General features: G+C 61.4%; 2 protein-coding genes across 25 annotated transcripts; both read left to right on the top strand.

The window, feature by feature from the left end:
* The first annotated feature begins 100 nt into the window (after positions 1–100).
* ADAM15 (ADAM metallopeptidase domain 15) lies at positions 101–10694 on the top strand. Of its 23 annotated transcripts, none has more exons than XM_025431004.3 (23): positions 101–258; positions 1342–1448; positions 2085–2161; positions 2586–2664; positions 2835–2911; positions 3006–3201; positions 4426–4491; positions 4574–4642; positions 4723–4892; positions 4983–5067; positions 5463–5611; positions 5695–5869; positions 6360–6452; positions 6581–6885; positions 6962–7163; positions 7421–7498; positions 7936–8008; positions 8192–8330; positions 8658–8727; positions 9365–9436; positions 9850–9921; positions 10062–10303; positions 10389–10694. In XM_025431004.3, exons 1-23 carry the CDS (start codon positions 180–182, stop codon positions 10432–10434), a joined length of 2721 nt encoding a protein of 906 aa, XP_025286789.1. In that variant the 5' UTR covers positions 101–179; the 3' UTR covers positions 10435–10694. The 23 variants fall into 23 exon arrangements, 18 of the variants coding, with proteins under 18 accessions (XP_025286789.1, XP_025286788.1, XP_025286794.1 ...); XM_025431003.3 differs by having other exon boundaries at positions 9362–9436; XR_004817351.2 differs by having other exon boundaries at positions 103–258; positions 1216–1448; positions 9387–9436; positions 10185–10303; positions 10389–10409.
* Positions 10695–11743: 1049 nt separating this feature from the next.
* Positions 11744–16009, top strand: EFNA4 (ephrin A4). 2 transcript variants are annotated; one of them, XM_025431029.3, is made up of 4 exons: positions 11744–11955; positions 14032–14327; positions 14893–14961; positions 15301–16009. In XM_025431029.3, the coding sequence occupies exons 1-4, from the start codon at positions 11843–11845 to the stop codon at positions 15435–15437; spliced, it is 615 nt and encodes a 204-aa protein (XP_025286814.1). In that variant the 5' UTR covers positions 11744–11842; the 3' UTR covers positions 15438–16009. The 2 variants fall into 2 exon arrangements, with proteins under 2 accessions (XP_025286814.1, XP_025286815.1); XM_025431030.3 differs by lacking the exon at positions 11744–11955 and adding an exon at positions 12111–13749.
* The last annotated feature ends 2988 nt before the right edge of the window (positions 16010–18997 follow it).

Below are 18997 nucleotides of genomic sequence, written 5' to 3'. Positions count from 1 at the left end.
GCCCCTCCGGGGGCGGGGCTGGTCCGGAGCCCCCGGGGCGGGGGCGGGACGGGGCGGGACGGGGCGGGGCCTGGTGGCGTCTCCGCACCACGGGGTGAGCCTGGCAGACCCCGCGGCCGCCGCTACTCGGCGCGCGGCCCAGCACCTGCTGCCCTCGCCCCGCCCGGGGCGCCGCGGCCATGCGGCTGGCGCTGCTCTGGGCCCTGGGGCTCCTGGGCGCGGGCAGCCCTCTGACCTCACGGCCCCTCGCAGATATCGGTGAGTACCCGGCCCGCCGTGGGCGGCGGAGCGGGGAGGACGCACCGGGAGGAGGCGCGGGCTGGAGACCCGCGGAGACCCCCTACCAGAGCGCGGCCCGCCCCGGCTCGCTGTCCTGGCCTGAGGGCCCGGCGATGGAGTGGCGAAAGAAGGAGGGGGATGCCGCTCCCCCCTCCACCGCGGTCATCCTCTGCTCGGTCCCCCCGTGCATTTCCAGGCTCCGGGGCCGGGCACCGAAGGGCCTGGCCCAGCAGCCCCTCGGGATGGTGGGACAGGGTCGCTGCGCCCCGGGACCGACGTCTTCGCTCCTCTGGGGCCTAGCTGACCATTCCACCCAGTGCCAGGGCGCTGAGTGGGGACGGCCCGTAGGGTTTGGCGGAGAGGCTTCCCGGGCTCCCATCCTGGGCCTGAACGGCCAAGGCACACGCACCCTGGTGCTGATGCCACCAGGAACCAGGCGCAGCGAGCGGGAGGGAGTGCGGGAGGAGCTGGGGGAGGGAGAATTAGCCAGGAAAGAGGCTGACACCAACTCCTCCTTGGAAGTTTCACTTCCAGCTGCTGTCTCGGCCTGGGGGCTGGGGGGGCGGGCAGGCGGGGTGGGCTGGGCGGAGGAGAGAGGGCCATTGTGGGACCGGGGTGCCCAGGGAGGAAGCTGGGCTGCGGCGAGCGGCGAGCGGGTGTGCCCGACAGGGTAGGGGGTTGTTTAGGGAGGGGTGTTTGCACTGCACACCCAGAAATGGGCGTTCCCGGCAGCTCCGCTGTGAGTGGGCACCGGGCCACCAGGCTTCGCCCAGGCTTGAGAGGCAGCGTTCCTAGGGGGTGACCGCGGGGGAGAAGGAAGGGGGCTCTCCCGGAGGACCTGGGATGGGCACCCCGGGTGGGGAGGTGCAGGTGGGGCACTGGGGTGAAAGCTGGAAGCCCCACAGAAGCCCCTTCTCTTCGGGATTCTCCTCTAAGTCCCAGCATGCAATGCAGGAGTCCTTCAAGCAGAGAAGGGGGGGCCTGTGGCCACCAGCTGTGCCCAATGCTGCTTCGGCTGCCACCTCTCTCAGCACCCTCTCGGGGGTCCTGGGGGCCCTGCAGGTGGCACTGAGGACGAGCATGCAAGGCCAGAGAGGGCCCTGGGTGGACCCTCGGAGCCCCAGATCCTTCGGGACCACCCCATGCTCAGCCTAGCAGAGATGCTTCAGGTGAGCCTCTCCCTCCCCTCAAGGGAAGAAATACAGCCCTGCCACCCCACAGAGCCTGGTTTTCAGGCAGTGTGGCTGAGGAGCAGGTGGGGGATCTCAGGGTAGCATGGCCAACCCTGGTCTGGCTGCCCCTCCTGCTACAGGCCAGCACCTGGCTTCCCTTATGCCCTCCCTCTCTCTCCACATCTGCTCCCACATCTGTCACCACCCCAGCCGTCCATCTCCACCGGGGAACTCCCGAGGCCAGACCTGCTGCCTGGGTCTCCTTCTGTCCATTTTCTCAGGGTTTGGGGGTGGGGGGCTTGAAGAAGGTCAGGGCCACAGCAAACACCCCCCTCCCCAATTCTAAAGCTGAGTCAGAGGAAGGGCTGGGGCCTGCACTGGGTCTTCCATGATGCTTCCTCTCTGGGCAGGAAGCCGAGAAGGGGCGGCTCAGATACCTTCCTTGACCTCCCCACACAACCCCCCAGAACAATGCCCCAGGCCGGGCAGGGCTTCCTGGCCCCTCCCTCGGGACCCCCCCTCCCCCCAGTGATCTAATCGTTGGTGCTCTCCTAAGGGCCTGGGGTTTTCTGGTTAGAGAAGATAGGCATTTTGGTCAGGGCCAGGGAGGTGACATGCCCTCTGCTGCCACAGACCAATCTTCCTGAGGCCTTTCGGATCAAATTAGAATTGGATGGTGACAGTCATATTCTGGAGCTGCTACAGAACAGGTAACAATGCTAGTGATGACGTTAATAATATTGATAACATGGCTAACCCCCATTCAGCATTTACTACATGCTGGGTACTAGCACCTGAACTTATTCAATCCTTATAACCACCTAACCACCTGTAAGGTAGATGCTGTTGTGTCTTACCGTCCTCATTTTCTATATGAAGCAGTCAAGGCACAAAGAGGCTAAATAATTTGCCCAAGGTCACACAGCTAGTAAGTATGTGGTAAAAACCAGATTAGAACCCAGGTAGCCTGACAGAGTTTGTGACCAAACCACTATACTCTGCTGCCTTTGGGGGAAGGCTGGCCCCCAGCCACCCCTCTACCCCTGCCAGGCCTCAGTCTATCACCCCACCAACCCCCACCCCCACCCCACCCCCAGGGAGGCAACTGTCGCTGCCTGCCTTTTTTTGTCACAGGGACCAAGTCCCAGGCCGCCCATGGCTGATGCGGTACCAGCCTGATGGCATCCGTGTGGTCAGTGAGGGACACACTCTGGTGAGTCTTGTGCCCTGTTTCTGGCCTGAGGGGAAGAAGAGGGTGTGCCCCTCGAGGGCGCCCTCCCTATAGGACTCAGGAGGACACAGCATATCTTCACCAACAGGCTAGCCTCTTGGTCTCCAGCCTGGCCTGGCCTTCAAGGTTGCACTGCTATTTCTCTGCTGTAGGAGAACTGCTGCTACCAGGGAAGGGTGCAGGGCCACGCGAGCTCCTGGGTCTCTGTCTGCACCTGCTCGGGGCTCAGGTACCAAGGCCACCTCCCCTGCGGAGGGGCGGGGGGCAGTGAGGGGCATGAGGCACGGAGCTGAGAGGCTCTCTGACTTCCTGGGTCTTCCCAGGGGTTTGGTGATCCTGTCCCCAGAGAGAAGTTATATGTTAGACCTTGGGCCTGGGGACCTGCAGGCCCCCCCAAACATCTCCCGGATCCAGGACCTCTTCCTGCCAGGCCACACCTGTGCCCTGAGCCGGCATGCATCTGGGCCCACTCAGGCTCCCCTGGAGCAGCCCCCGGGACAGCACCACAGCTGCACTCGGGTGAGGACAAACAGCAAGAGGCTGGGCTTCTGTTGTCCCTGAGGGCCAGGCCCCAGACCCTCAGAGCCCTTTATCCCCAGAACCTTCTAAGGAGCAATTATCCACACCACTGTGTGAACACCATCTCCTTTCCTCTTCCCAGCAACCCTGGGAGGGATGTGCCATCAGTAGCTCATATGGGTGAGAAAACCAGCTCAGGGAGGTTAGTGACTTGCCCAAAGTCATTCAACTAATAAATGATATGTCCAGGATATACATGCAGGTACTTGGCCTAAAATCCACATCATATGATTCTGAATGCGGAGAGGCCTCCCTTGGCCATGGATGATACAGAATTACCAGTCATGAAACACTATGAATCCAATCTCCTAATTTATAAAACGGGGAAAATAGGGTCTCCTGGGTGGTTCGGTCTGTTGGGTGTCTGCCTTCGGCTCAGGTCCTGATCTCAGAGTCCTGAGATCCAGCCACGTGGGGCTCCCTGCTCAGTGAGGAGTCTGCTTCTCCCTCTGCCCCTCCCTCCTGCTTGTGAGCGCACAGCGCACTCTTTCTCACTTTCTCTCTCTCAAATAAATTTAAATATTTTAATTAATTAATTTATTTATTTAAAAGGCAGGGATAATAAAACTACCTTTCAGGGTTATTGTGAAGATTAATTGAATCTATATGCACAGTGCTTAGAACTATGCCTGAGGTATGAATATATTATGGTGTTAGCTATTTATTTTTTTAAGTTTATTTTTTATTTATTATTTTGAAAGATTTTATTTGTTCACGAGAGACACAGAGAGAGAGGCAGAGAGAGAAACCAACTCCTCGTAGGGAGCCCCATACGGGACTCAATCCCAGGACCACGGGATCACACCCTGAGCCAAAGGCAGATGCTCAACCACTCAGCCATCTAGGCATCCCAAAGTTTATTTTTTAGTAATCTCTACACCCATCATGGGGCTTGAACTCACAACCCCAAGACCAAGAGTCATGCATTCTATCAACTGAGGCAAACACCCCTATTATTATTATTTTAATTTGGAAAAAGCACTGAATTTGGAGCCGAAAAAGCAGGGCTCTACTCCCAGCTGCATGGCCTACATCTGGGTCCACCTTGGGCAAGTCCCTGGCCTCGAATCTCAGTGGTTCATCTGTAAAATGAGCCACACAGGGTGGGAGTGGACACAGCTCAGGCAGCCCTGTGGTGCACCTGATGCTCCTTCTTGCCTACAGCGGCGGCGGGACGTGGTGGCAGAGACCAAGATTATTGAGCTGGTGATAGTGGCCGATCACTCTGAGGTAAGCTTGCTGGCCCCTGTATGTCCTCCCCTGACCCCTGCCCACCCCGCTGTTTCACATGCCCATTTCTCTTGACCCACAGACGCAGAGGTACCCGGACTCCCAGCAGCTGCTGAACCGCATGCTGAAAGTGACCTTCCTCTTGGACACAGTGAGTGCCGGGCTGGGCAGCACCCCATTAGCCCTCCCCTCTGGCTGTGGGGGCCTCTCTCCTGAACCCAGTTCTTTCAGTTCTTCCGGCCCCTGAATGTCCGGGTGGTGTTAGTGGGCCTGGAGGCCTGGACCCAGCACGACCTGGTGGAGATAAGCCAGGACCCAGGCCTCACACTGGACAATTTCCTCCACTGGCGCCGGGTGGACTTGCTGCCTCGACTGCCCCATGACAGTGCCCAGCTGGTGACGTAAGATCCCCAAGCTCTGCCCCTGTCTGAGGCCTTGAGGCTCTGGCTGCCATGGCTTTGGGCCTGACCTTCGACCTCACAATCCCACAGTGCTACTTCATTCTCTGGGCCCACAGTGGGCATGGCCGTTCAGAACTCCATCTGTTCTCCTGACTTCTCAGGAGGGGTGAATATGGTGAGCCAGTTCAGGTCTCCTCTCTGTTCCCCTTCGTGGACTCCTCATTGGGGGTCCACTTATTCCCCAAAACCCCTACCAACTACCAACCCCCAAGCTCTGGGCCTAGGGGCAGGGCTGTGGGATGTGGCCCCTGCTGTTAGCTCACCAGTCTTTACCTGGGAGGGCTTCCCATTCCCTGGTGGGGAAGGGTAGAGGGGGCCCAGGGTCACAGAGCAAGGGAAGGGAACAGAGCTGAGCCAGATCCCCAGGCTCTTGCCACCCATGCCTGGGCTCTCCTCTTATTTAGAAGCAATTAAGGAGAGAGGCAGTGCTGAGTGCCCATGAGGTGAGATGGGGAGAACAGGAGCAGTTAGGCTGATGCTGGACCTGGGGTGTCCCCTCCCCAATGCCAGGACCACTCCACCAGTGTCCTGGGAGTTGCATCCTCAATAGCTCACGAGTTGGGCCACAGCCTGGGCCTGGACCACGACTTGCCCGGGAACAGCTGCCCTTGCCCCGGGCCGGCCCCTGCCAAGAGCTGCATCATGGAAGCTTCCACAGAGTGAGTAGCAGTTGGAGGAAGAGGGGTGTGGGGCAGGGGCAGGAGGCCACCACAGCCCCAATCTTTCTTGCCACCATCCCCAGCTTCCTGCCGGGCCTGAACTTCAGCAACTGCAGCCGGCAGGCCCTGGAGAAAGCCCTCCTGGATGGGATGGGCAGCTGCCTCTTTGAACGGCTTCCCAGCCTGCCCTCTATGGCCACTGTGTGCGGGAATATGTTTGTGGAGCCTGGAGAACAGTGTGATTGTGGCTTCCCGGACGTGAGCCCCTCCCCCAGAACCTCACCCCACTGGCTTCTATGACCCCCTCCCTGGGCTCATTACCCCTCCTACCCCTCTGGAAAGCCAGAGCCTCGCGTGGCTCTAAAGGGACCAGCCAGGGATCCCTGGGTGGCGCAGCGGTTTGGCGCCTGCCTTTGGCCCAGGGCGCGATCCTGGAGACCCGGGATCGAATCCCACATCGGGCTCCCAGTGCATGGAGCCTGCTTCTCCCTCTGCCTGAGTCTCTGCCTCTCTCTCTCTCTCTCTCTCTCTGTGACTATCATAAATAAATAAAAATTAAAAAAAAAAAAAAAAAAAAAAATAAAGGGACCAGCCACCCCTCTGCACACCTCCCTGTCTGTGGGGACGGCACATGGAGTGTGGGGCTCTGGCTTTCCCTCGCCATGTGTACCCTTCCGGGTCGGGCTCCCAGAGGATGGGCAGGGATGGCTCCCAAGCCTGCTCTGATACGAGATCGCTCTGCCCTCAGGACTGCACTGACCCCTGCTGTGACTACTTCACCTGCCAGCTGAGGCCAGGGGCACAGTGTGCATCTAATGGGCTCTGCTGTCAAAACTGCCAGGTGGGCACAGACCAGACTGGCCGGCCACCCGAAGCTCATCTGCTGAGCGTCAGGATGGAAAGGGTGACCCCCAGGGCCCTGGTTGGACCCGCCCAGCACTCACACACTGCTACACCCTCACCCCACAGCTGCGCCCGGCTGGCTGGCAGTGCCGTCCTGCCCGAGGGGACTGCGACTTACCCGAGTTCTGTCCAGGAGACAGCTCCCATTGCCCTCCTGATGTCAGCCTGGGTGACGGCGAGCCATGTGCAGGGGGACAGGCTGTGTGTGTACAAGGGCGCTGTGCTTCCTACGCCCAGCAGTGCCAGGCTCTCTGGGGACCAGGAGCCCAGCCCACTGCACCACTTTGCCTCATTGCTGCCAATACTCGAGGGGATGCATTTGGGAGCTGTGGGCGCAGCCCTAACGGCAGCTACATGTCCTGTGCCCCTAAGTAAGTGTGGAGCTTGGGTTCCCCTCTGGGTGTGTGGGAGCCTTGACCTGACCCTGTCCCTCATCCCTTCCTTCAGAGATGCCATGTGTGGACAGCTCCAGTGCCAGGGGGGTCAGGCCCAGCCTCTGCTGGGCTCAGCCCGGGATCTGCACTGGGAGGTGCTAGAAGCCAACGGGACCCAGCCAAGGCTGAACTGCAGCTGGGTCCACCTGGACCTGGGTGACGATGTGGCCCAGCCCCTCCTGGCGCTGCCCGGCACAGCCTGTGGTCCTGACCTGGTAAGCAATCTGAGTGGGCAGAGCCAAGAGGGGAGGGCCCTCTGGGGCACAGAAAGCAGTGCCGTGGCCTCACTGGCCACCAGTGTAAAAGGCTCAGACTCTGGGGAGCAAGGGGGGCGGGTTCAGACTCATACTTCAGATAGCAAGTTCTGTCATCCTGTGAGCCTCGGCTTCTCCAGCTTGTGGCTTCAGCCGTCCTGGCCTCATGGTGCTAGGAAAGCTTTGTGAAAATGTGATCTTTCTTCTCCCTGGGGCAGGTATGCATTGACCATCAGTGCCAGCCTGTGGACGTCCTGCGTGCCCAGGAATGTCGAAGCAAATGTCACGGGCACGGGGTGAGCTGGCATGGGGGAGACAGGAGGGGAGCAGGGAGCCCCCAACGAGGCCAGTGATGGTGGACTTTGGACACACACATACCTATGTTCCAATCCTCGTTCTACTCCTTCCTGGCTGTGTAACCTGGGCCAGATAATTAACCTCAGGTCCCCTCTGAGCTTTTCTTAGCCATCCAATGGGCGGATAACAGTACCCACTTCCCAGGATCCCTGAGATGAGCATGAGAGCGCCTGGCATAGGACCTGGCTTGGAGAAGGCGCTAACCCAGTTAGGTGGATTTTATTTCCTCTGGCATGGACACAGGCTCCCTCTGCCCACCCCATCATCCCCAGCACACCTTCTAATTGTAGACATAGGAGATCCTGAAAAGCTGGGGACAGGGAAATGCGACCCCAGAGTGCAGAGCCCCTCATCGCTCAACCTGTCACCCCCCTAGGTCTGTGACAGCAAAGGACATTGCCACTGTGAGGAGGGCTGGGCGCCCCCTGACTGCACCAGCCATGTCAGAGGTAGCTGGGGGACAGGGGCAGCCGGGAGGGCAACACGGCTTAGCCTTTACCGTCCCCCCTTCCTGACCTCTTCCTCACCCCCTCCCATCCTCTGACCACTTCACCTCCATGTCCACCCTCTCCCCCTTCCCTGGTGTAGGATTCCTAGCCCTGCCCACCTTCAAACCTGCCCTCACCCCACAGCAACCAGCTCCCTGACCACAGGGCTGCCCCTCAGCCTCCTGTTGGTGGTAGTCCTGGTACTGCTTGGTGCCAGCTACTGGCACCGTGCTCGCCTGCGTCAACGACTCTGTCAACTCAAAGGGCCCAGCTGCCAGTACAGGTACCTGCTCCCTCAATAGCTCTGGGGTCCTGGCCCCACCCCCGCCAAAGTCCCTCAGACCACCCCATGCACCCTCCGTCCCCTCCGTGTGCTGCATAACTCCTTACGCACAGATCCATGGAGGGTAGCTGGAAGCCAGGGCCACTTCTGCCCCTGAGCCCCTGGGCTAAGTAGGTGGAGCCCTCCCCACATCTGATCAGCCCTAAACTGCACATGAGCTGCTCTCCCAGGAGCTGCAAAGGGACCACCCCACCCAAGGGTCGCATGTGGGTGGAGAGCACAGTCTGAGCCTGGACCCTCTCCCTCCTTGCTTTTCTCCATGGTCAGAGCGGCCCAGTCCGGTCCCTCAGAATGCCCAGGACCCCCACAGAGGGTCCTGCTGATGCCAGGGGCCAAGGTAAGTCATGGATAGCAGAGGAGAGAGGCCCCCCTTGTCCAGGCATCTAACGTGGGCCCTGGGGTGGGGGTACTAAAGGCCCTAGATGCAGAGAAAGACCCCCAGGGCCCAGGAGTCAGCCAGAGGAGCCAGGGCCAGCCCTTCCTACACCCCCTACGTTCACCCCTCCCCTGCCCCAGCTGCAGGCCCAGAATCAGAATCCAGCCTGGAGTGGGGAGGGGCAGTCACCTAGGAGGGTCTGCTGAGTCCTTTGAGCTGGCCAAGCTGGTGGCTTTGAGAGGTGGGTCTGTGGGTGCTCCCAGCAGGGGCCCCTGGAGGATGCGGGGCTCAAAAATGGCCTTCAGTATGCCACTACCTGCTGAGGCCCAGGTCACCATGTGTAGAAGGGCTGCTGCACGCCCCGCAAGCCCTCTGGAGCTGATGACGGGGTATGTGTGTGGAGGTGGTCTGCATGCTCACCCCACCACTGGTCACCCCCCTCTGCATGCAACTGAATAACCGCATGCACAGTTTCCACCTCCCCTGGGGCCCTGGCTGCCCCTCCCCAGGCACTAACCCCTCTCTGCTCACATCTCTCTGATCCCTCTCCCCTTCCCCACCCCACCCTGCCTGCCTGCTCCTCCTGCTCTCTCAGCAGGCTGGTATTCTTGGCTTCCCAGCACCCCCCTCCAGACCGCTGCCTCCTGACCCTGTGCCCAAGAGACTCCAGGTAAATCCAGGCCAGGCCCCGCCCTGACCCAGGGCAGGTGGGAGGCTTGGTGCCCAGCTGCAGTTCCCACCCCTGTCCCCTGCCAGTAGCGCTCTCTGTGAGGGGACCAGGGTGCCCCTTGGCCTGCAGACACTCTGAGCCCCAGCAGCAGCAAAGGGTGAGCCTCCTGCCTTGTTTTCTACCACCACCTGGTGGTCAGTGGCAGGACTGCAGCCGGCCCGGGACACCGCTGTGACCCATCCCTTCCTCCCCTGAGGCTTCTGCTGGCAGAACCCCAAGCCCTGTGCTCATGTCCCCATTCTCTCCTGCCCCCTGGCTGACTTTGCATGTTGAACTGAACCCCTCAAGAAAACCACTGCATGCTCACTTGCCCCTGGCCATGCTCTCACAGCACTGCCCATCTCTCTGTCCAGGCTGAGCTGGCTGACCGGCCCAATCCCCCCACCCGCCCTCTGCCCGCTGACCCGATGGTGAGGCACCCGAAGGTAACAGTGTGGGGAGAGAAGGGTGCAGCCTCTCCCCCACCCAGGGCTGTGGTGCTTATTGTCCTGGCAGTGGTGGCCATGGCGAGATGCCCCCTCTGTGTGTGAGGACACACACCCCCGGTGTCCTTTAACGGTGACAGGTTTGTGTGGAAACAAAGGTGACCTCTGGAGCCGACCCCACAAGCTGGGGTCCCCCAGCAACAGGAGTGGGCAATATGACATCTCCTCCCAAGCCAGCCTCCTGCTTTCTCTCTCACCCTCAGGGGCCTGCCAAGCCCCCTCCCCCGAGGAAGCCACTGCCTGCCAACCCCCAGGGCCGGGGCCCTTCGGGTGACCTGCCTGGCCCAGGAGCTGGAATCCCGCCTCTAGTGGTACCGTCCAGGTAGGCTCGGAGGGGCGCGGAGGGGCGCTAATGGTCTGCGGAAAGGGGGACTTCTGACCTTTTTTCTGGGCTTCCCGCACCCCAGGCCTGCGCCGCCGCCCCCAGCAGCGTCCTCCTCGCTCTACCTCTGACCTCTGCTGAGGTTCCGCTGCCTTCAGCCCCGACGTAGGACTTCCAGGGGCGGACCGGCCCTGGGAGTGCCCCGCGATGACCGAAGGAGCCGGAGCCTGGTCGCTGCGGAGTAGGCACCTTCAGACCCCCAGCACTCCTGCGCGCCGACCCGCCCACGAAGCCTGTGGCGGGAGGTGGGGAGGGGCTGGGTGCCAGACTGGGCCGAGGGGGTGCCCACAGCCGGTACCTGCTCTGGTGCAATAAACGTGAGGTCTGGGGAGCGTGCCTGGGACTTTTCTCCGCTCCGGGAAGGCCGCGCGCCCTGCTGCGGTTCCAGGGCTGGCCGCCAGGAGGCGCTGCCGCCTCGAACGAGGGCGAGCGTCCGGGGCTGGGTCCGCGTGTATTCCCCGGACGCTCGCGGTAGCTTTCTGCCTGGTCTGCGACGACTCTGCGCAGCCAGGACTGCAGAGAGCTTGTAAGACCCGTGCCGCTCCCTGCCGCCGAGTCCTCGCCCTCAAGGCTGCACGACCCCACGGACGGCTGTCCACAAAGCGGCCCAGCTGTTGGACCCGCCGTCCCCACCCTCCGACCAGTGGCTGGGAAAAGTGGATCTGGCTGGTGTTCTCAGCGCCCCGGAGCCGGGGCGGAGCGGGGCGGCGGCTCCCACGATCCCAAGGCCGTGCACCTGCCGCCTCCCCCTCGCCTGCCCCACCTGAGGGCTTGGGAACAAAGGTGCTTTGTACAGGCCGCCACCGCACCGCCTCATTATTTCAGCTTCGGGAATGGGGCCGCGCGAGACCCCAGCCCAGAACGAAGGTGTGGGGCGGGAAGAGATAGGCGCCAACCCTCAGGTGGGCACGAGCTCCCCGCGAAGGCTCTGGAAGGGGGGCGGGTGGGGGAGTCCCAGGAGGCGATGTGTCCCTTCCCCTCGCGCTACCCCTGGATGGTCAAGGAAAGATGGGCAGTACCCCCTAAGGTGGCCCCGGACGGGCTTCGTGGATCCTCGCGCGTGCCCCACTTTTCCTCTTTCTGGCCAAAGGCGGCGTGCCCCTATTAAATCTTCCAAATGTGTGATGAGGCTCCCTACCCGGTACGAACGCAGACACGAAAGACGCGACCTCCCTAAAACGAACTCGCAGACGGTGCACGCGTGGCCCTGCCCGCCCCTCGCGACGCGGGGCAGCCGGGGTGGGAGCGTGGAGAGCCCGGCGTGCGCCTCGGCGCACGGAGGGTTAACAGGAGTTGGCTCGGAGTCGGGAGGCGGGGGCGCGCCCCCATTGGTGGAAAGTTACCCGGAGGCGTGGCCCGCGAGTCTCCGCACCCCACCCCCCGTTCCGCACCCCCCCACCTCCACTTTGTACCTTTCTCGCCGCGGCGGCGGAGCGGGCCGGTACCGGCCGGACCAGACCAGAGCGGACCCCAGGGGCGATGCGGCTGCTGCCCCTGCTGCGGACTGTCCTCTGGGCCGCGCTCCTCAGCTCCCCGCTGCGCGGGGGCTCCGGCCTCCGCCACGCTGTCTACTGGAACTCCAGTAACCCCAGGTAGCCGGGCCGAACCCGGCCGACCGCGGCCCGGGCCTGCGCGCTCCCGGCCCCTGCGCGCGCCCCACTCTGGTTCTGTGCGCGGCGCCGCCTGGGCCCGGCCGCGCGCCGGGGCTCCTTTGTTTGAGCCGGCGGGGGGAGGGGAGGGAGGGGCGAGGCGCGCCCGAGGCTCCCCCCGCCCGCGCGTGTTGGGGGGCGGGCGGAGGACCCCCGCTCCGAAAGCGGAAAGTGGGATCTAGGAGCCGGGAGCTGGGGGGCCCCTGGCCTGCGCTCCGGGCCCCGCCCCCTCGCTTCTCCCTGCTCTCCCGCTGTTCCACCCGCCTCCGGCCGGAGCTGGGGCGGGCGGTCTGGAGAGGAAGGGAGGGGGCTTCACTCTCGGGAAAGAACGTGCTGTACCCTCCTGCTCGCTCGGCCTCCTGATCCCATTCGCTTCTGCGTTCATCTCCATCATCCTCCGTCCTTCTATTTCTGTCCTGTCTCGGCCCTGCTCCTCCAGCTGAATCACCTTCGGGCAAGTCGTTTGACTCCGTAACCTCACTTACCTCATCTGTAGAATGGGCTAATACCACCTGGTATTCTGGGAAATCAGGCGGGCGGGCTGAGGTCGCGTGTGGGAGAGAGGTGTCGGCTGTTCAGATACAAACTATTATTTCTTTCTCCCGAGCCTTTGAACCTCGGTATTTTGGACTGTTTTCATTTCTCTGCGCAGTTCTCCCTGTCTCTCTCTGCTTTTCCATCTGCTTGCCTTTCTGATTTTCTCCTCGAAGCCAATCTGTGACTCTGTTCATTTGTTCACTCACCAGCGTTTGGACGCAGTGTGCCGCGTGCCAGGACATGTGCTAGGATGCTAGCTATAGCAGATGGGACCCCAGCTCTAGCCTCTGAGAGCCCAAGAGACCCCCAGGGCCGGCAGGCATGAAGAGGGTCATTACAATACCCGCAGCACGTGATCACAGCCATTGTGCTCCCAGGGCCACATCCCCCTTGGTTCCAGACCAGTGCCTCCGAATCCCTTGGAAAACTTGTTAGAAATTCAGGTTCCTAGCCCCCAACCCTGAGGTTTCTGGCTCATTCATGCAATCTGCAAATATTTATTGAGCGTTGGGGCAGGACCCATTTCCCGGTGCTCGGGATGCTGTGGAACCATCAGACCAAGGCTCAGCTTTGGTCCTATCCCACTGAGCTGAACCCAGGAATCTGCATTTCTGATCAGAACTTCAGATACAGGTGGTCCTTAGACCACCCATTGTGGCATGGCTAGAGGGGGCGCTCATAAGTCAGGCTGGACTGTGTGTGGTAGTGAAGGCGGAAGGAGGCTCATAATGTGTAATGCTGTGGGGGGCAACCTATCCCAGCTCTTCCATCCTGGCTCCCACAGGCCATTCCCAAGAGGTTGGGAAGGGAGTCCTGAGTAGGCCAAAGATGAGTGGATATCTGGAGGTGCCTCCCTTCCATGTCTGACATTTCCTTGTCCTGAAAAGGAAAAAGAAAAAACAAGCCCCCCCCCCCTCAATCCTCTCTCTCTCTCTCTCTTTTTTTTTTTTTTGATGTCAGTCTTCTTGTCAGTATTGGATTGAGAGCTATCAAGTAGGCTTCCTCCCCCTGCTTCTGTCGAAGAGACCTCAGTCCCTGCAGCCGGTGACTGCACTGCGGGCCCAGATCACACCGCCGCCCCTATGCCCCAGTGTCTTTGCAGCAGATGCCCAGCAAACATCTAGCAAGTGCACAAGGCTATGTCAGGCCCTCTGCTGGGCACTGGAGCCAGAGAGCTGGTGGCAGCGCCAACCTGAAGATGTAGGGTGTGCTGAGTGGCCCTGTTACCCTTGAGCCCCACAGTCCTGGGCACTGAGTCCCTACACCCCCCAATGCCTGCGAATTGGTTACTTCCCTCATTTCTTGGCTCTGTCTCAAGAATTGTCAGGCTGGGAAACTGAGGCCTTCCTGAGCTGCTCCCTCCCTCGTGGGTGGGGGAGAGGCTGGCAGGTATCTCGGGGAGGTCTTTCTGACCCTAGTGCCCCAGGCGAGCTGCACCTGCCCCTTCAGCCCACACCTGCTTTACCTGCCTTATGCCTGCAGGCTACTGGGAGGAGACGCCGTGGTCGAGCTGGACCTCAACGATTACCTAGATATCTTCTGTCCACACTACGAGGGCCCAGGGCCCCCTGGCGGCCCTGAGACATTCGCTTTATATATGGTGGACCGGCCAGGCTATGAGGCCTGCCAGGCCCAGGGCCCAGGTGCCTTCAAACGCTGGGAGTGTGCCCTCCCCTTTGCTCCCTTTGGACCTGTCCGGTTCTCCGAAAAAATTCAACGCTTCACACCCTTCTCCCTTGGCTTTGAGTTCTTGCCTGGAGAAACCTACTACTACATCTGTGAGTAACCAGGGCACAATGCGGGGGATGGGGCACCCTGCCACTGCCTGGTCAAGGCAGAGAACCCCAGCTGGGGAGAAAGGAGGGGTCTGGGAATGAAGGGGGAACCTGAGTCCACAGCAGGGGGGTCTCAACAGCCCGGGGGGGGGCGGTCTACAGGGGACCTGAGTTGACAAGGGAGGGGGGAATTCTACAGTGGGGGACCTGAGTGTACAGCAGGAGAGGTCTACAGTGGGAGGGACCTGACTTTACAATGGGGGGAGAGTCTACAGTGGGAAGGGTCTACAGTAGGGGAACCTGAGTCTACAGCAGGTAGGGGGTCTACAGTGGGGGGAAGTTTTCCAGTGGGGGAGGAGTCTACAGCAAGGAGGAGAAAGCAAGAGGAGCCAGGAAAGGGGACACGATGGGGGGAACGGGTGGGGCCTGGCACCAGGGTGTGGAGCAGAAGTCAGGGAAGGCTTTCCAGGGAGCCCGAGAGAAGATACAGATCAGAAGGGTCTGAAGGAGCTCAAGGGGGGCAGACTCGCCTGTACTAATGTCTTCCTCCCAATTCCCCACCATCCAGCGGTACCACCTCCAGAGAGTTCTGGCACGTGTTTGAGGCTCCAGGTGTCTGTCTGCTGCAAGGAGAGCAGTAAGTGGGCTGGAGTATGGGGAGCAACCCTTCTGGTGAGGATGGGGCCCTCGGAGGGAAGGAGGCACGGGAGAATCTGGGAGCACCAGACCCTGTGGGGTCCAAGTGGGGCTTTTTGCTGTGGCCTCTTCTCCCCCCCTTTATCTTTGTGGGAGCTTCCACTGTACCCTTTCATGCGGGGCCAAGGACATGCTATCTCCAGGGCCACAGCTTTCAGGCCTCAGCTGAACTGGGACCCTGGGACAGGAGTGAAGAGCCCAGGGCCAGGGCAGGAAGGAGGCCGCTGAAGGGGAGGGTCCCTGAAGGGGAGGGTCCCTCAGCACTGCCCCTCCCTCACAGGGTCAGAATCAGCCCATCCTGTTGGAAGCCCTGGAGAGAGCGGCAGGTCAGGGTGGCAAGGGGGGGGTGCTCTCAGCCCCCTCTGTCTCTTGCTGCTCTTGCTGCTCCCAATTCTGCGTCTCCTGCGAGTTCTCTGAGCCAAGTGGACCCCTCTGCCACCCCCAGGAGCGAGAGCCCTCCCAAGACTCCCCGCAGGAGCTGCCCTCCACCCCCCCACTGCCACTTGAGCTGGTATGTCAACCAGCCAGAACAATGGAAGAGTGGGGGGGTGGGTCAGAGGGTCTGAGGTGAGCCTTCCAGGGGCTGGCCCTTTATTACAGGCTGAAGAGGAGCTGCAGGGCAACTGCACACAGCCCTGGGCATGCTGGAGCCCAGGGTCAGAACATAGGGTCTCTGTCAGCTGCTTTGATGTTCTCATTCTGCCCCCTAGAATTGCTGGGGTTTAGTGGGATTTAGCCCTTGAGTCTGTGGGGCCAAGATGGAAGACCTGGGCACAGGTGGATCACCAGACCAGGGCAAAGAAGCAGCCCAGGCCTGCTCTCTGTGTCCGGTACCCTGTGGGCAGCATTTCCCCTCCCCAAGGGGTCACTCACTTGTCTTCTATGAAGACGGACTTGCCATGAGATTGAATATCATGCCAGTTTGTATTTTTATAAGTGTCTGGACCAAACACTCAATAAACCACCCAACTTTTTGTTGCTGTCCCCCATCTACTACCCTCTGGCTCCTTCCTTGGCACCAGGACTCCCTGTGGCCTTTGCTCTCACTTGGCCTGACCTCCATGCCAGCTGTGCCCAGGCCATCCATTCCAGGCCTTGGTGGGTACCCCTCTGGGCAGTATGTGGGTACCCCTCTGGGCAGTATGCGGTGGGTGCCAGCAGCAGCTGTAGACCTTGGCACCCTCTCCCCACTCCCTAGCCGGCTTCCTGTGCCAAGGAGGGGGCAGATGCTCCTGACAGCCCACCCACTTGGGGCACTGGCCAAACTCTGGTAGCTCAAGCAGGGCGCTTGGGCAAAATCCAGCGCTGCTGGAGGGACAGCACCTGAGTTTCAGAATGCCTGGGTCCCTGAGCACTGGGCATCCTTCCTCCTCCCCAAGAGCGGGCTGGGAGGCGCCTGGCCTAGAACTGGGAAGGTGGGGTCAGATCAAAGCCTCCTTCCCCAGCGGTTTCTTTGTTCTTTGCTTTTATAAGGAGGAGGGGGTGGGGCCGAAGAGGGAGGGCCCCTCGCTCTCAGCCCCACACTGTCTCTCCCATCTTTGGCAGGCGAGGCTGTGGTCCCCCCAAGCCCAGCCGCATCTCTCCTTATGAACGGTGTCCTGGGTGGGGCCCGGGGAAGGGGTGCCGCTGCCCTCTCAGCTGTGCCCCAACCGCCCCCAGGGCCCCGCAGCCTCGGCTGGCATCGTGCCTGCCCGCCTGGCACCGAGCCAGCGATCGATAGGTGGATGTTGTGCTGATTAGCTCGGCCGGGCTGCGGCAGCGAGAGGCGGCGTGTGAACAAGCGGGGGGCGGGCGCGGGGCAGCCGGGGGGGGGGGGAGGGGGGGTGCGGGAGGTCGACAGACGCGGGAGCTCTGCAAATCGAGGCCCCTCCCCCACCCCGGACACACCCCGTCGGATCCCGCTCCTTCTGTGGCTTCCCGGGCTCTAGGTGAGGGGGGAGGACACCACCGCGGGCGGGCCAGACGCCGGCACCCCCTCCCCCATTCGAGGCCCCTTTCGGAAAGCGCCTCGTCTGGAAGTGCACGTGCCCGCGTGTTGCCCGCGTGTTCGCGCGTCCGCAGCCCCGCTAGGGTCCTTAGCGGACTGCAGGGGCCAGGGGGCTCCGAGCGGTGGCGTCTGAGCTGGAGGATGAGCTACGGCGCCATCCTCTGGCCCCGGGTTCGAGCTGCGCCCCTACTGTCATCCAGGGGAGTGTCCGTGAGTGGCCGTGGAGACCGAGAGCACTGCTGCCACCCCCACCAGGAGCCGTAGGGGGGGCGTGCGGGGGCGACTGGGGACGGTGGGAGTCTCACCCTGTGGCCAGCCTCCCAGACCCCCTGGCCAACCCTCCCGGTGACGAGGTGGGCGCGGGGGGCGCGGGAGGCCGGGGCAGCTGTCTCCCACTCGGCACTGGAATGCGCGCCCTCACCGGGCTGCCCTCTCCAGGCAGGTGCCTCAGCCCACGCCCCAGCGGCCAGGCAGGGGCGCGACGGTCGCAATCTCCAGCCCGCCGGTCCTTTCCTCACAGCTGGCCCTGCGCCTTCGGCAGGGTCAGCCCCGGGGCGCGCCCCCCAGACGGGCCGAGGCGGGCGGAAGGGCCCGGGCGGCCTTCCCGTGACTGGGCCCGACCCATGAGAAGGCCTGGAGGCGCGTTCCGGGGCGCGGTTCCAGGAGGCTGGGCAGGCCTGTGAGTTTTGGGGCGTCACCAAACCCCTAAACTCAGAGGCGCTAGACGACCCAGGGTGGGGCCCTCAGTTCGCTGGGCCCGCCCTAGTCTCTCCCCAGCACATGCGAAAACCCTGGTCATCTGCCTCATTCTGTCTCCTCCCAAGAGCGTCCTCCCAAGAGCGGGGTGGCAAATCACCCTCTTTCCCTAAAAGTGAAACCCTGGAGCTTTGGTCATTTTCTGTGACCCCTCCCTTTTTTCTTCTCTTTCAGTAATTCTTCCTTTGCTTATTCATTCATTCATCAAATTGTGAGCTCCCAGCACGCCGCCCTTCTTTCAGCAGGCCACAGCAGCTGGGGTCGTCGGGGGGGATTCCCAGCGGTGACGCATTTGGAGAGGGGCACTCTGGCTTCCAAAAAGCCAATTGAATCCCGGGGCCTTGGGCATGAGGTCATCAGCCGTGATGCCCATTGGTTCGCCTGGACGTGAGGAGGGGGTCCCCATAGCAACCGACAGTGTGTCCCATCATAACCCTGAGAGTGGTCTTTGCTTGAGCTCCAGTGGCAGCTTGGGTGGCTGTTGCGGTTGGGGGTGGGGAGACTGGGGTGGACCTCAGTTTCCCTTGTCCTGCAGCCCTAGCCCAACCAAGCTCCTGTAATTCTCAGAGATCCCTATTCTCACTGTAATGGCCAGTGAAGGGGAGGGGAGGAGTGCTGGCAACAGTGTTGGGGTCTGGGGTCTAGGGTGTGGGAGCCGGAGCTGTCCCCACCCACCGGGAATGCTAATTCTGAAATCCTACTGGTCTTCTGCATATCGTCTGCATCTCATTTGCATTCTCTTCATTTAAGGTCAAATTGAGCAGACATCGCCACATCCCCAGTCCTGTCGCTTGTCTGTATCCCGACTTTATCCCTTAGCAGCTCCATAATTTATCTCTCCTTTTGCTGTGCCTTACCCACCCCCCTTCTAGCCTCCAGTGTCTCCTCCAGTGAGAGGGGGCACAGCCTAGCTAAAGCAGAAAGAAGTCGGCCTCTCCCTCTGGATGTTTGTTGACAGATGGGGAGGGCTGGTCTGTACTGTCTAGAGACTACATTGGCAAAGCAAATGGTGGGGGGAGGTGCCCCGGCTGGGTTGAGGGTCTCCAGGGCCAAATCACCCACCCACCCGGCAGGATGCTGGAACTAGGGATGCCTGCTTCCAGCAAGGGGCAGGCCTGCCCACCTGTCTGGTGCCAGGGCAGCTTCCTTCCTCCAATTAAATACTAATGAGGTGTCATTAACCCTTAGCTTGCCTGCCAGCCCTCAGGTGGAGCTCAGATTCATGGTCTTCCAC

The sequence above is a fragment of the Canis lupus genome, chromosome 7 (genome assembly GCF_003254725.2).
Source record: "Canis lupus dingo isolate Sandy chromosome 7, ASM325472v2, whole genome shotgun sequence".
In the NCBI taxonomy this organism is placed as follows: domain Eukaryota; kingdom Metazoa; phylum Chordata; class Mammalia; order Carnivora; family Canidae; genus Canis; species Canis lupus.
Note: the sequence above shows the minus strand (reverse complement) of the source record. Positions and strands in the feature narration are given on the sequence as shown.